Source organism: Macaca fascicularis, chromosome 19 (genome assembly GCF_037993035.2).
Source record: "Macaca fascicularis isolate 582-1 chromosome 19, T2T-MFA8v1.1".
NCBI lineage: Eukaryota > Metazoa > Chordata > Mammalia > Primates > Cercopithecidae > Macaca > Macaca fascicularis.
The window spans coordinates 9,221,851-9,238,344 of record NC_088393.1 but is presented as its reverse complement, the minus strand read 5'-3'; the positions used below and the strand labels follow the sequence as shown (position 1 = coordinate 9,238,344).

Below are 16,494 nucleotides of genomic sequence, written 5' to 3'. Positions count from 1 at the left end.
ACCAAGATTGTGCCACAGCACGCCAGCCTGGTTACAAAAGCCCTGCTCGGAACTACAGAGAGCCCCAACCAACCTTTGGTAGCAGCTCCAACCCCCAATCCTGGCTGAAGTCCCCTCGCAGGGATACCTGAGGTAGGGCTGTTATCCTGACACAGGCCCCCCACACTGGCCCCTGACTGACCAGGTCACAGATACCTAATCTAACCTCTGACTCCCAGGGGCCCCCCACCCAGGCTGCAACCCCTCACCCACCAATCTGAGCTATAACTTTCACTGCCACGTGGCCTCTGATGCAAACTGCAGCTCTCTCCCGGCTCATTTAGGTTGTAACCCCCACCTCCCCTTACCTCTGACCTGGGATACAGCTACGATCCTCTAACCTCAACTTGAATATCAGCCCTCCAGGGAGCCCACCCCCATCCCCTATTCTGAACTGTAGATACCCCCCAACCAGCGCTGTAGACACTCCTCGATCCCCTCACCCCACAGCAGGCCCCAGGAAACCCCTGACCACCTGGGCTGTAAGCACTCTGCGCCCACCCTCCCAGCCAGGTCTCTCAGTCCCTCACTGTCCTCAGCGCTGTCCTGTCCCCTCCAGGTCTCCTACGACGTCAGCGGCTTCTGCGAGAGGAACCGAGACGTTCTCTTCTCTGACCTCATAGAGCTGATGCAGACCAGTGAGCAGTGAGTGGTCACAGGCATGGGGACCTCCGGCTACAACCCCCCAAGGGGATGGAGGGAGGACCAGGCACCACCCCATCTTCCCAAGAGCTGCCATCTCGCCACAAACTCAAGGGGAGTGGCTGTGCGGCCAGGATGCTGTTTCTATGGACTAGTTCTGATGTAAAAAGTAATTCCAGAGGCCGGGCGCGGTGGCTCACGCCTATAATCCCAGCCCTCTGGGAGGCCGAGGTGGTCAAATCACGTCAGGCCAAGAGTTTGAGACCAGCCTGGGCAACATGGCGAAACCTTGTCTCCACCAAAATTATAAAAATTACCTAGGTGTGGTGGCGCGCACCTATAATTCCAGCTACTCAGAAGGCAGAGGCATGAAAATCACTTGAACCCAGGAGGCAGAGGTTATAGTGAGCCAAGATCGTGTCATTGCACTCCAGCCTGGGCAACAGAGGGAGATTCTGTCTCAAAACAAAAAAAAAGGCCGGGCGCAGTGGCTCACGCCTGTAATCCCAGCACTTTGGGAGGCCGAGGCGGGCGGATCACAAGGTCAGGAGATTGAGACCATCCTGGTTAACACGGTGAAACCCCGTCTCTACTAAAAATACAAAAAATTAGCCGGGCGAGGTGGCAGGCGCCTGTAGTCCCAGCTCCTCAGGGGGCTGAGGCAGGAGAATGGCGTGAACCTGGGAGGCGGAGCTTGCAGTGAGCCAAGATTGCGCCACTGCACTCCAGCCTGCAGCCTGGACAACAGCTGCATCTCAAAAAACAAAAACAAAAAACCCACGAAGAATGTAGTATCAGGCGTAAAGTAATATGACAGGGATCCTTAAAGTTTTGACATGTGGTTCCCAGACCAGCAACCTGGGCATCCTTAGGCCTTGTTTCCAATGTGGAATTTCCTTAGGCAGAAGGATCACTTGAGGTCCCAAGTTCAAGACCAGCCTGGGCAACATAGCAAGACCCCTGTCTCTACAAAAAAAAAAAAATCGTTTTTTTTTTGGCCGGGCGCGGTGGCTCAAGCCTGTAATCCCAGCACTTTGGGAGGCCGAGACGGGCGGATCATGAGGTCAGGAGATCGAGACCATCCTGGATAACCCAGTGAAACCCCGTCTCTACTAAAAAATACAAAAAAAAATTAGCCGGGCGAGGTGGCGGGTGCCTGTAGTCCCAGCTACGCGGGAGGCTGAGGCAGGAGAATGGCGTGAACCCGGGAGGCGGAGCTTGCAGTGAGCTGAGATCCGGCCACTGTACTCCAGCCTGGGCGACAGAGCCAGACTCCGTCTCAAAAAAAAAAAAAAAAAAAAAAATCGTTTTTTTACTTGTGTACTCTGCCAGTAAAAAATAATAATAATAAATTAATTAGCTGGGTGTGGTGGCACATGCCTATAGTCCCAGCTACTCAGGAGGCTGAGATGGAAGGATCACTTGAGCCTAGGAGGTGGAGGCTGCAGTGAGCCGTGACTGTGCCACTGCACTCCAGCCTTGGCAACAGACCTTATCTCTGAGGGAGAAAAGAAGGCAGAATCTCAAACTCCACCCCAGACCTGGAGAATCAGAATCTGCATCTGATTCTGAACTATCAGCATCTGAACAAACAGATTTAGAACTATTTGAATCTAACCTGACCTTTAAACCAGAATGCACCCACATTTCCCAGGAGCGGACTTACCATTAAATCCACCCACATTAAGCAATGTCTAAATCAATGACGTTTAGCAAATTCCCAGAATTGTGCAACCATCACCACAGTCCAATTTTTTTTTTTTTTTTTTTTTTTTTGAGACAGTGTCTCTTGCCCTATCGCCCAGGCTGGAGTACAGTAGCACTATCTCGGCTCACTGCAACCTCCGCCTCCTGGGTTCAAGCGATTCTCCTGCCTCAGCCTCCCGAGTAGCTGGGATTATAGGCGTCCCACCATCACACCCGGCTAATTTTTGTATTTTTAGTAGAGATGGGGTTTTACCATGTTGGTTAGGCTGGTCTTGAACTCCTGACTGCAGGTGATCCTCCTGCCTCAGCCTCCCAAAGTGCTGGGATTACAGGCATGAGCCACCGTGCCCAGACTTATTAACCATTTTAAAATGTACAATTTATCCATGTTGTTCCCTTTTTGTGGCAAAGAAAAATAAAGGAAATAAATAAATAAAATAAAATAAAATATAAAATAAAATAAAATAAAATGAAATGTACAATTCAGTGGCATTCAATACATTCACACATTGGCTTGAGCCCAGGAGTTCCAGGCTGCAGTGACTATGATGACACCAATGCCCCCCAACCTGGAGGACAAGGCGAAGCCCTGTCTCAAAAAACAAATTAAAAAAACAACCGCCAGGCGTGGTGGCTCACACTTATAATCCCAGCACTTTGGGAGGCCGAGGCGGGTGGGTCACGAGGTCAGGAGATCGAGACCATCCTGGCGAACACGGTGAAACCCCATCTCTACTAAAAATACAAAAAATTAGCCAGGCGAGGTGGCGGGCGCCTGTAGTCCCAGCTACTCGGGAGGCTGAGGCAGGAGAATGGTGTGAACCCGGGAGGCGGAGCTTGCAGTGAGCCGAGATCGTACCACTGCACTCCAGCCTGGGCGACAGAGCGAGACTCCGTCTCAAAAAAAAACAGAAAAAACCAACCTTCTGCATCTCACCCATTACAACTCTCCTCTACATTGAGAGAACCATATTTTGCATTGTGGCATTGAGGCTGCCCCACCTCTGGAGGAGGGCACCCCAAGGTCCAGCCATACCTCCAACTCCTCCTCTCCCCTCTTCTACCCAGGGCCTTCCTCCGGATGCTCTTCCCCGAGAAGCTGGATGGAGACAAGAAGGGGCGCCCCAGCACTGCCGGCTCCAAGATCAAGGTGGGCCTGGGGTGTACAACGGGGAGCGGGCCGGCGGAGGACTGAGTTCTACCCTGCCTGGGGTCCAGACCCTGTTTCTCTCATTCCAATGTCTGTCTCTCCACCAATCCTGGGGCTTCTGCCTCTGTCTGTGACGTCATCTATTCAGCAGGGTCTTCCTCCAGGTCTGGGTTTAGGGGGCTTGAACCAGCTTCTTGGAGGTCTCCATCAACTCCTTCACTGCAGAAGTGGACCATTATCCTAGTACATTTTTGTTTGGTCTTTAGTCATTTACCATTTTTTTAATTTGTGGTAAAATATACATGACATAAAATTTACCATATTAATAATATCCAATAATTTATTTATTTATTTATTTTTTGAGACAGAGTCTTGCTCTGTTGCCCAGGCTGGAGTGCAGTGGCACGATCTGGGCCCCCTGCAACCTCCGCCTCCTGGGTTCAAGCGATTCTTCTGCCTCAGCCTCCCAAGTAGCTGGGATTATAGGCATGTGCCATCACACCCAGCTAATTTGATTTTTTGGTGTTTTGTTTTTTTTTTTTTTGAGATGGAGTTTCACTCTTGTTGCCTAGGCTGGAGTGCAATGGCATGATCTCAGCTCACCACAACCTCTGCCTCCCGGGTTCAAGTGATTCTCCTGCCTCAGCCTCCCGAGTAGCTGGGATTACAGGCATGCACCACCATGCCCAGCTACTTTTGTATTTTTAGTAGAGACGGGGTTTCACCATGTTGGCCAGGCTGTTCTTGAACTCCTGACCTCAGGTGATCCACCTTCCTCGGCCTCTCAAAGTGCTGGGATTACAGGCGTGAGCCACTGTGTCCAGCCTATCTAATATTTTAACCAGTTTTAAGGTCACAGTTAGTGGTATTAAGTGCATGCACATGGTCGTGCAACCATCACCACTACCCATCTCCAGAACTTTCTCATCTTCCCAAACTGAAACTGTGTCCCCATGAAACACTCCCTACCTGTTTTCCAAGTCCCTGGCACCCACCATTCTGTCACTATGAATGTAACAAGTCTAGTCTGGGCAACAAAACAAGACCCCGTCTCTACAAAAAATAAATTAAAAATTAGCCAAGCATGGTAGGGCACACCTGTGGTCCCAGCTACTCGGGAGGCTGAGGCAGGAGGATCATTTGAGCCCAGGAGGTCAAGGCTGCAGTGAGCCATGATTGCGCCCCTGCACTCCAGCCTGGGAACAGAGTGAGACCCTGTCTCTTTTTTTTGTTTTTTTTTTTGAGACGGAGTCTCGCTCTGTTGCCCAGGCTGCAGCACAGTGGTGCGATCTTGGCTCACTGCAAGCTCCGCATCCCGGGTTCACGCCATTCTCCTGTCTCAGCCTCCCGAGTAGCTTGGACTACAAACACCCGCCACCACGCCCGGCTAATTTTTTTGTATTTTTAGTAGAGACGGGGTTTCACCATATTAGCCAGGATGGTCTCGATCTCCTGACCTCGTGATTCGCCCACCTTGGACTCCCAAAGTGCTGGGATTACAAGCGTGAGCTACAGCGCCCGGCTGAGACTCTGTCTCTTAAAAAAAAAAAAAAATCAGACTGTGAGTGGTGGCTCACGCCTGTAATCCCAGCACTTTCAGAGGCCGAGTCAGACAGATCACTTGAAGTCAGGAGTTCAAGACCAGCCTGGGCAACATGGTGAAACCCCATCTCTACTAAAAATACAAAAATTAGCCGGTATGTGCCTGTAATCCCAGCTACTCAGGAGACTGAAGCAGGAGAATTGCTTGAACCTAGGAGGTTGCAGTGAGCGAGATCATGCCACTGCACTCCAGCCTGGGTGACAGCGCGAGACTCTGTCTCAAATAAACAAAATAAATAAATAAAATAAAATAAAATAAACGCCAGGCACAGTGGCTCAAGCCTGCAATCCCAGGACTTTGGGAGGTTGAGGCAGGTGGATCACCTGATGTCAGGAGTTCAAGACCAGCCTGGCCAATATGGTGAAACCCCGTCTCTACTAAAAATACAAAAAAAAAAAAAAAAAAAAAAAAAAAAAAAAGGAGCTGGGTGTGGTGGCACATATCTGTAGTCCCATCTACTCGGAAGGCTGAGGTGGGAGAATCACCTGAACCTGGGAGATGGAGGTTGCAGTAAGCCGAGATCACGCTACTGCACTCCAGCCTGGGCAACAGAGCGAGACTTTGTCTCCAAATAAAAATAAAAATAAAACAAAATGCAAAACTCAAGGCAAACCTCTCAGGTATACACACAGTTCCCTAACTCCAAAGTACCTGTCTCAGCCAGGCACAGTGGCTCAGACCTGTAATCCCAGCTACTCTGGAGGCTGAGGCAATGGATCGCTTAAGCATAGGAGGCTGAGGCTTCAGTGAACTATGACAGCACCTCTATACTCCAGCATGAGTGACGGAGCAACACTCTGTCTCAAAAAAAATCACCCAGTCCGGCATGGTGGCTCATGCCTGTAATCCCAACACTTTGGAAGCCCGAGGCGGATGGATTACCTGAGGTCAGGAGTTCATGACCAGCCTGACCAACATGGCAAAACCCCATCTCTACTAAAAATTACCCAGGTGTGGTGGCACATGTCTGTAATTCCAGCTCCTTGGGAGGCTGAGGCAGAAGAATCTCTTGGATCCGGGTGGTGGAGGTTGCAGTGAGCTAAGATGGCTCAATTGCACTGCAGCATGGGTGACAGAGGAAAACTCCAACTCAAAAAAAAAAAAAAAAACAAAAACACCCAATGTACCTATCTCCTCAAAGGACAAAAAGAAATGCTCTTAAGGGCTCTGTTACTCAGTCAACAAACATTTACTGAGCACTTACTATATGCCAAGCTAAGTGGTGAGTGCGGTAGATGTGAGAGCTCCTCGTCTTGGATTCGAGGGTCAGGCAGACACCCCACATCAGTCCCACTAATGCGGTGCGCACTAGTGGAGGTGCACACAGACCAGGGACATCTGGCCCCTGTGGCTTCTCTATCACCAGCCCTCACCCACCTCCAGTCTCTGTCTCTTGGGACTATATCCAGGGTGGAGAAAAGAGAGGGATCAGAGGGTCCCATCTCTGTGCTCTCCACCCACCCCTGCCTTCGCTTCTGCCTCAGAAACAAGCCAATGACCTGGTGGCCACGCTGATGAGGTGCACACCCCACTACATCCGCTGCATCAAACCCAACGAGACCAAGAGGCCCCGAGACTGGGAGGAGAACAGGTGACACCCCCCAACCAATCCAAGATTCATCCCCTCCAGGTCCTGTGGTTACCCCTAGAACTGACCTACACACCTCCCTGACCTCCTGTAGGATGACCCAGGGACTAGCACAAGCCCTCCCGCCATCCCCCACCTGTGGAACTGACCCCAGAAGGGACCGTCAGGACAAGATCCCTCCCCCCAGTCCACAGGCTGAGCCCTGAAGCACCCCCAGACCACAGAACTCACCCCCAAACTTCCCTCAGCATGAATCCAGATCCCCCTCAGACCCCCCAACTCCAGCACCTCCCACCCACCCCCAGGACTGGTGACTCCCCACCCCGAGGGGACTCAGCCTACCCTCCCCACCAGGGTCAAGCACCAGGTAGAATACCTGGGCCTGAAGGAGAACATCAGGGTGCGCAGAGCCGGCTTCGCCTACCGCCGCCAGTTCGCCAAGTTCCTGCAGAGGTGAGGAGCCCCCCCACTCCCGCCCTCACCATCGCCCCCATCAGAACGCCCGGCCGGGCCTGTCTGTTACGAGCACTTCCACACCCCAGCCCTCCGCCCCCAGGTATGCCATTCTGACCCCTGAGACGTGGCCGCGGTGGCGTGGGGACGAACGCCAGGGCGTCCAGCATCTGCTTCGGGCGGTCAACATGGAGCCCGACCAGTACCAGATGGGGAGCACTAAGGTCTTTGTCAAGAACCCAGAGTCGGTGAGTGTTTGAGGGACAGGCAGAGAAGGAGGGAGAGCGGAACAGAGAGAAAGGTATAGAGAGGGACTGAGAGAGACAGGGAGAGTTGGAGGGAGACAGAGATTGAGAGAAAGATTGAGAGATTGAGAAACAGATTGAGAGAGAGAGATTGACAGAGAAATTGAGAGAAAGACTGAGAGAGAAATTGAGAAAGCAATGGGAGATTAATAGACTGAAAGTAAGAGACCAAGCAAGAGATTAAGAAAGACTGCGATCACCAGGCACGGTGGCTCACGCCTGTAATCCCGGCACTTTGGGAGGCCAAGGCAGGTGGATCACGAGGTCAGGAAATCGAGACCATCCTGGCTAACACGGTGAAACTCCGTCTCTACTAAAAAGACAAAAACATATTTAGCTGGGCGTGGTGGTAGGCACCTGTGGTCCCAGCTACTCGGGAGGCTGAGGCAGGAGAATGGCGTGAACCCAGGAGGTGGAGCTTGCAGTGAGCTGAGATTGCGCCACTGCACTCCAGCCTGGGCGAAAGAGCGAGACTCCGTCTCAAAAAAAAAAAAAGAAAGACTGCGATTGAGAGATTGAGATAAAGAGACCAAGAGAGACACTCTGGAAGAAACAGACCAAAAAATTTGACATAGAACAGAAAAAAGGCAACAAAAAAAAAACTAGCACCAGGTCAGGTGTGGTAGTTCATGCCTATAATATCAGTGCTTTGGGAGGCTGAGGCAGGAGGATGGTTTGAAGTCAGGAGCTCACGATCAGCCTGGGAAACACAGTGAGACCCTGGCTCTACAAAAGACAAAAAGAAAAAGGAAAAAAGACGGCCGGGCGCGGTGGCTCAAGCCTGTAATCCCAGCACTTTGGGAGGCCGAGACGGGCGGATCACAAGGTCAGGAGATCGAGACCATCCTGGCTAACCCGGTGAAACCCCGTCTCTACTAAAAAAATACAAAAAACTAGCCGGGCGAGGTGGCGGGCGCCTGTAGTCCCAGCTACTCGGGAGGCTGAGGCAGGAGAATGGCGTGAACCCAGGAGGCGGAGCTTGCAGTGAGCTGAGATCCGGCCACTGCACTCCAGCCTGGGCGACAGAGCGAGACTCCGTCTCAAAAAAAAAAAAAAAAAAAAAAAAAGAAAAAGGAAAAAAGAAAAATAACTATCACCAGCAAAGACTATATAAAGTAAAATTTAATTTAGACAAAAATTTCAGTCTATAGATTTAGATTTGGAGAAGACGGACAGGGTAGAAATAAGGAAATTCACAACGGCAGATGTTTAGTGGTAAAATCTTATAAGATCATCAGCAACAAAGACAGACTGAATATTTATAAAAGAAAGAAAATGATCCTGATGAAAATAATTTTACTGGCCAGGCGCAGTGGCTCACACCTGTAATCCCAGCTATTTGGGAGGCTGAGGCAGGTGGATCATTTGAGGTCAGGAGTTCGAGACCAGCCTGGCCAACATGGTGAAACCCCTTCTCTATTAAAATTACAAAAATTAGCCAGGTGTGGTGGTGCACACCTGTAATCCCAGCTACTCAGGAGGCTGAGCAGAAGAATCACTTTAACCCAGGAAGCGGAAGTTGCAGCGAGCCAAGATCATGCCACTGCACTCTAGCCTGGTCAACAGTAGTTTAATTTTAGTAAAATAAGCCAGGCGCGGTGGCTCACACCTGTAATCTCAACACTTTGGGAAGCCAAGGCAGGTGGATCACAAGGTCAGGAGTTCAAGACCAGCCTGATCAACATGGCGAAACCCCGTCTCTACTACAAATACAAAAAATTAGCCGAGTGTGGTGGTGCGCACCTGTAATCCCAGCAACTCAGGAGCCTGAGGCAGGAGAATCACTTGAACCCAGGAGGCAGAGGTTGCAGTGAGCCGAGATCACACCACTACACTCTAGTCTGGGCAACAGAGTGAGACTCCTATATCAAAAAAAGTAAAAAATTTAGTAAAATGAAAATAGAAGAAAAGGCCAGGTACGGTGGCTCACAACTGTAATCCCAGCACTTTGGGAGGCCAAGGTGGTGGATCACCTGAGGTTAGGAGTTTGAGACCAGCCTGCTCAACATGGGGAAACACCGTCTCTACTAAAAATACAAAATAAGCCGGGCATGGTAACATGCCTGTAATCCCAGCTACCTGGGAGGCTAAGGCAGAATTGCTCAAACCTGGGAGGCAGAGGTTGCAGTGAGCTAAGATCACGCCACTGCACTCCAGCCTGGGGGACAAAGTGAGACTCCGAGAAAAAAAAGAAAGAAAAGAAAGGGAAAATAGAAGAAAAATAGCCAACAGTTTAACTGTGCTACATTTAAAAAGTAATCAAGAAATTAAATTAGTTTCATGGAGTTGGAGCCTTTCTCAACCAAAAACGTATTTTATGTTGGGATCTTTTTTTTTTTTTTTTTAGACAGTCTCACTCTGCCACCCAGGCTAAAGTGGAATGGTGCGATCTTGGCTCACTGCAACCTCCACCTTCCTGGTTCAAGCAATTCTCCTGCCTCAGCCTCCCAAGTAGCTGGGATTACAGGCGCCTGCCATCATACCCGGCTAATTTTTGTGTTTTTAGTAGAGATGGGTTTTCACCGTGTTGGCCAGGCTGGTCTCCTGACCTCAAGTGATCCACCCACCTCAGCCTACCAAAGTGCTGAGATTATAGGCATGAGCCACTGCGTCCGGCCCCTATTTTTATTTTCTTATGAACATGATTTGGGCCATCCTCAAACATTTTATCTGGCTGTTGGCCTTTGTGGCCCAGCATCCTAAGTATATTACAATAGTTTGCTGGGACGGCTGAAACAAAGTACCACAAACTCCATGGCTTAACACAACAGCAATTTATTCTCTCACAGTTCTGCAGGTCAGAAGTCCAAAATCAAGGTGCTGGGATGGCCATACTCTCTAAAGGCTTTAAAGAAGAATCTGAGGCTGGGCATGCTGGCTCATGCCTGTAATCCCAGCACTTTGGGAGGCCAAGGTGGGCAGATCATGAGGTCAGGAGATTGAGACCATCCTGGCTAACACGATGAAACCCCGTCTCTACTAAAAAAATACAAAAAAATTAGCCAGGCGTGGTGGCGGGCGCCTGTAGTCCCAGTTACTCGGGAGGCTGAGGCAGGAGAATGGCGTGAACCCGGGAGACGGAACTTGCAGTGAGCCAAGATCACGCCACTGCACTCCAGTCTGGGCAACAGAGCAAGACTCCATCTCAAAAAAAAAAAAAAAAAAAAAAAAAAAAAAAAAAAAAAAGAAGGAGAAGGAGGAGGAGGAGGAGGGGGAAGCGGAGGGGGTGGAGAAGGAGACAAAGAAGAATCTGAAGCTGGGCACGCTGGCTCACGCCTGTAATCCCAGCACTTTGGGAGGTCAAGGCTGGTGCACTGCTTGAGCCCAGGAGTTCCAGACCAGCCTGGGCAACATGGCAAAACCCCATCTCTACCAAAAAAAATAAATAAATAAAAATACAAGAATTAGCCAGGCATGGTGGCGTGTGCCTTTTAGTCCCAGCTACTTGAGCCGCTGAGGTGGGAGGTTCCCTAGAGGCCGAGAGCCAAGATCACACCACTGCACTCCAGCCTGGGCAACAGAGACCCTGTCTCTAAAAAATGAAAACGACTTTGGTCAGCAGAGCGGGCAGCAAGGCTCTTAGCAGCAATGTGCTATCTATGGACTTGTGAAAGCACTCTGGGTGAAGTGCTAATTTTCCTGAAGCCCAATTGTGTGTGTGTGTGTGTATGTGTGTGTATATATGTGTGTATAGATATAGATATATAGATTTTTTGTTTCTTTCCTGAGACAGGGTCTCACTCTGTCTCTCAGGCTGAAGTGCAGTAGCACCATCACAGCTCCCAGCAGCCTCAACCTCCTGGGCTCAAACAATCCTCCCACCTCAGCCTCCGGAGTAGCTGGGACTATATATGCATGCCACCACCCTTGGCTAATTTTTGTTTATTTTTTGTACACACGGGTTCTTTCTATGTTGCCCAGGCTGGTCTTGAACTCCTGGGCTCAACGACGCTCCCATCTTAGCCTCCAAAAGTGTTGGTATTACAGGCATGAGCCTTCACACCCGGCCTATATTTGCATTATTTCCCATCTTCACTAATTGGCAATATTGTCCCTTTGATCACAGTTTCTCTTTGAATTAGGATGTTTCTCAAGCATCTGCCCTATTCCAGTTAATCGTTCTATTCTCTGACAGGCATGCTACTGTTTTTATTACTATAGATTTACAGCATTTTAATATCCAGTGGGTTCCTCACCTTGTTCACCTGCTATTATTCCAAATGAGTAGACATTCCTCTCAGAGTTTGCACTTTCACTTGCTGTAATGTAACTCATTCTCTAAGTCCCCTCTGGGCCTAGACTCTTACAACACAAAACCTTTTCTCTGCTTTCTGCAAAAGCTTCCTTTCTGGGCCTGCCACACATGGTTGTGCAGGTTGTACACTGCCCAACCACACAGTTGCCAGTCACATCACAGTCCTACAAATCAGATTTTCCTTTTTTTTTTTTTTTTTTTTTCAGATGGAGTTTCATTCTTTCCTTTTACTGGGGGGTGGAGGAGCGGGGGACTGAGTCTCGCTCTGTTGCCCAGGCTGGAATGCAGTGGCACAATCTCCGCTCACTGTAACTGCCACCTCCCAGGTTCAAGTGATTCTCCTGCCTCAGCCTCCCAAGTAGCTGGGATGACAGGCATGTGCCAGCACAGCTGGCTCATTTTTACATTACTAGTAGAGATGGGGTTTCACCATGTTGGCCAGGCTGGTCTCAAACTCTTGACCTCAGGTGATCCGCCCACCTCGGCCTCCCAAAGTGCTGGGATTACAGGCGTGAGCCACTGCGCCTGGCCAGATTTTCATACTTACTGTATTTTATTGGTTTTCCAAGATGCACACTGGTTCCTATTTTTACCATCTCTGACACGGGGGTGTACCTCAAAGATGGTGTACACTATCTATAGTAACAGTGTGAGAAACCATGATGTTATACTGTTTCTGGCAAGAACACACAGGTAGTAAATGGCACAGCTGTGATCTGAAGCTAGTGACTCACTGTTATCATGTAATGCAGAAGTGTGTACCCCACATGGGGAGAGACCTGCGGAGAGGTCCAGTCATTTGGAGGAAGATAAAAAATTTTGCCAGCCTGGGCAACGTGGCAAGACCACATCACTACAAAATTAGCTGGGCATGGTGGCTCACAGCTGTAGTCCCAGCTACTCAGGAGGCAGAGGTGGAAGGATCACTTGAACCCAAGAGGTTGAAGCTGCAGTGAGCTGTGACTGCCCCACTACACTCCAGTCTGGACGACAGAGCGAGACCCTGTCTTTTATTTTCTTTTTTTGAGATGAAGTTTTGCTCTTGTTGCCCAGGCTGGAGTGCAATGGCACGATCTCAGCTCACTGCAACCTCCACCTCCCGGGTTCAAGTGATTCTCCTGCCTCAGCCTCCTGAGTAGCTGGGTTTACAGGCATGCGCCACCATGCCCGGCTAATTTAGTATTTTTAGTAGAGATGGGGTTTCTCCATGTTTATCAGGCTGATCTCAAACTCCTGACCTCAGGCGATCCTCTCACCTCAGCCTCCCAAAGTGCTGGGATTATAGGCATGAGTCACCAGTTTGTTTTTGCTTTGGTTTTTTGTTTCGTTTTTTTTTGAGATGGAGTTTCGCTCTTGGTGCCCAGGCTGGGGTGCAATGGCGTGATTTCAGCTCACTGCAACCTCCGCCTCCCGGGTTGAAGTGATTCTCCTGCCTCAGGCTTCCGAGTAGCTGGGATTACAGGCGTCTACCACCACGCCCAGTTAATTTCTTTTTGCATTTTTAGTAGAGATGGGGTTTCACCATGTTGGTCAGACTCCTCTCCAACTCCTGACCTCAGGTGATCCACCCGTCTTGGCCTCCCGAAGTGCTAGGACTACAGGCATGATGAGCCACTGCACCCGGCCCCTTTTTCTTCTTTTCTTTTTCATTAAGTGTCACTACAAAGATCCCCCCTCTTAAAAAAAAAATCAGCACGTGTGTGGGGGTGGGTGAGCAAAAGCGTGTGAGTAGGGCAAACCCAGGGAAAACCCGGAACTGCAGGCCCTGGGGAGACACCAGGATTCACCCTTGCCCCCCCGACGCCCGCCCAGCTTTTCCTCCTGGAGGAGGTGCGAGAGCGAAAGTTCGACGGCTTTGCCCGAACCATCCAGAAGGCCTGGCGGCGCCACGTGGCTGTCCGGAAGTATGAGGAGATGCGGGAGGAAGGTGAGAGGCTTTGGGTACACAGCGCAGAGTGGGGGCGCAAGGACCTGGAGGAGCCGCGTCAGGAGCTCTGCCCTCCACCCTCTGTCCCCGCAGCTTCCAACATCCTGCTGAACAAGAAGGAGCGGAGGCGCAACAGCATCAACCGGAACTTCGTCGGGGACTACCTGGGGCTGGAGGAGCGGCCCGAGCTGCGTCAGTTCCTGGGCAAGAGGGAGCGGGTGGACTTCGCCGACTCAGTCACCAAGTACGACCGCCGCTTCAAGGTGAGGCACTAGTGGGTCGGACGGCAAGACCCTGGCTACAGCCTGGCACCCTCACCTGGCCCAGATGCACCTGCCCACAGGCTTAGATCCCACAGACTAGATCCATCTGTTCCATCACAAGTATACCCTCATCTGGCATAGACACACCTGCCCACAGGTATCTGTTCCCCAGCCTAGATCCACCTGTTCCATCACAGGAACATCCTCACCTAGCCCAGGCACACCTGCCCACAGGTATACACTCAAGTACGGCAGACACAGCTGTCCACCAAACATGCACTTGTAGCCCAGACACACCTATCAGATACACCCCTGGCCAGATGCATCTCTCCACAATCTCACAATCATTCACCTTGTCCAGAAACCCCAACCACGGGGCCACCCTTGCCTATCCTAGACACGCCCATCCATTAGGTACACTCTCCCTTCAACCTAGAAATTAGATATACCTTCACCTGGCCCAGATACACCTGTCCACAGGTGCACTCTCGCCTGGCCCAGGGAGCCTAGTCCATAGGTACGTGCTGTCTACAGAGATACACCACCTGACCGGTGCACTCATGCTTGGCATAGACAGCTGGGCACCTCCACCAACAGACACATCCTCTTCTGCCCCAGACAGCCCTAAACCTAGGTGTACTCTAATCACCTAGCCTGGACTCTCTTGTCCAGAAGTACACCCAGACTTGGCCTGTTTACTCTCACCTGTACCTGGGCAGGCCAGGTACACACTCACTTCACCCACATCTCATGTTCCAGAGAGTCACCTAGCCCAGTAACTCACCCTACCCACCTTAGACAGGCTATGTGTGGCAGGTACACACTGAGTAACCTATATACCATCTTTACCTGGATGGATATTCTCATATGGCCTGGACACCCTCACCTACCTTGGACAAGTTTTATGCGGCAGACGCCTCCTCACATGATCTGTACAACCTCACATACCATACATACAGTGTTGAGTGCCTTCACTTGATCCACACACCTGCTTTGGACAGGTCTATGTGGCAAGTATGACATACAGTGTTGGGTGTCTTACCTGATCCACACACCTGCTTTGGACAGGTCTATGTGGCAGGTATGCCCTCTCAGGTGACCTGTATACCATCACCTGAAATGTTTTCACCGAGACAGGTATCCCCACTAGACCCAGAGAACTCTGAGCGCAGGCCAGCTCAACCGGCTTGCACATTCACCTGCCTTCCTGTACAAACTCATGAGTTCAGATACGCACCTGCTCACTTCCTCTCATGATCCAGATACTCCTATTTACCTGACCTGTACACCCTCACCTGAACCATAATACCTTCACCTGAGCTGGCTACAGTCACATGGCCCAAGCACTTTCGCCTGGTCTAAGCGCTGTCATCTGGGCTGGGCATCCATGTCCAGCAGCTGCCTTACCTACCCAGCACCTGTTCACTGACCCAAACACCCTTTTCTAGCCAACCAACCAACCAACACATTCCCACCTGACCTCCTTCTGTTTTTGTTGTTTGGTTGGTTTTTTGTTTGTTTGAGACGCAGTTTTGCTCTTTTGTGTGTATGAGTCAGAATCTTGTTCTGTCACCCAGGCTGGAGTGCAGTGGCACAACCTCGGGTCACTGCAACTTCTGCCTCCCGGGCTCAAGCGATTCTCCTGCCTCAGCCTCCCAAGTAGCTGGGACTACAGGCGCGTGCCACCACACCCGGCTAATTTTTTGTGTTTTTAGTTGGGGTTAGATGGGGTTTCATGGTGTTAGCCAGGATGGTCACGATCTCCTGAACTCGTGATCCGCCCGCCTCAGCCTCCCAAAGTGCTGGGATTACAGGTGTGTGTCACTGCGCCCAATCTGTTTTATTTGTTTTTGAGATGGAGTCTTGCTCTGTCACCCAGGCTGGAGTGCAGTGGCGGGATCGCAGCTCATTGCAATCTCCACCTCCTGGGTTCAAGCGATTCTCGCCTCAGCCTCCTGCGTAGCTGGGACTACAGGTGCCCGCCACCACGCCCAGTTAATTTTTGTATTTTTAGTAGCAACAGGGTTTCACCATGTTGGTCAGCCTGGTTTCGAACTCCTGACCTCGTAATCCGCCCACCTTGGCCTCCCAAAGTGCTGGGATTATAGGCGTGAGCCACGGCGCCTGGTCCTCCTTCTGTTTCTTATATAACAACTCATGGCCAGGTGTGGTGGCGCACACCTGTAATCTCAAACCTTTGGGAGGCTAAGGAGGACAGTTTGCTTGAGCTCAGGAGTTCAAGACCAGCCTGGGCAACAGGGCAAAACCCTGATTCTACAAAAAATACCAAAATTAGCTGGGCATGGTGGTGTGCACCTGTGGTCCCAGCTACTCAGGAGGCTGAGGCTGGTGGATCACTCAAGCCCGGAAGGGGGAGGTTGCAGTGAGTTATGATGGCACCACTGCACTCCAGCCTGGGCTACAGAGTGAGACCCTGTCTACAAAACAAACAGACGACTCATACACTTTCACCTGGAGGGATTCCCACCCTCCTCACCTGACCTGCCAGCACCACTCCTCTGCCTGGGGTGGGCCCTCTGTGGCCAGGCTGGCCAGGCTGCA

General features: G+C 50.8%; 1 protein-coding gene across 2 annotated transcripts in view; it reads left to right on the top strand.

Annotated features, from left to right (window-relative positions):
• MYO1F (myosin IF) overlaps nucleotides 1–16,494 on the top strand; it is a 58,770-nt gene that overhangs the window by 35,496 nt on the left and 6,780 nt on the right. For both annotated transcript variants that reach the window (XM_074025677.1, XM_045378408.2), the window contains 7 exons: nucleotides 599–684; nucleotides 3,457–3,538; nucleotides 6,626–6,732; nucleotides 7,084–7,182; nucleotides 7,286–7,430; nucleotides 13,555–13,669; nucleotides 13,763–13,932. In XM_074025677.1, coding sequence (XP_073881778.1) covers nucleotides 599–684; nucleotides 3,457–3,538; nucleotides 6,626–6,732; nucleotides 7,084–7,182; nucleotides 7,286–7,430; nucleotides 13,555–13,669; nucleotides 13,763–13,932 — 804 coding nt within the window. The remainder of the gene's footprint in view (nucleotides 1–598; nucleotides 685–3,456; nucleotides 3,539–6,625; nucleotides 6,733–7,083; nucleotides 7,183–7,285; nucleotides 7,431–13,554; nucleotides 13,670–13,762; nucleotides 13,933–16,494) is intronic.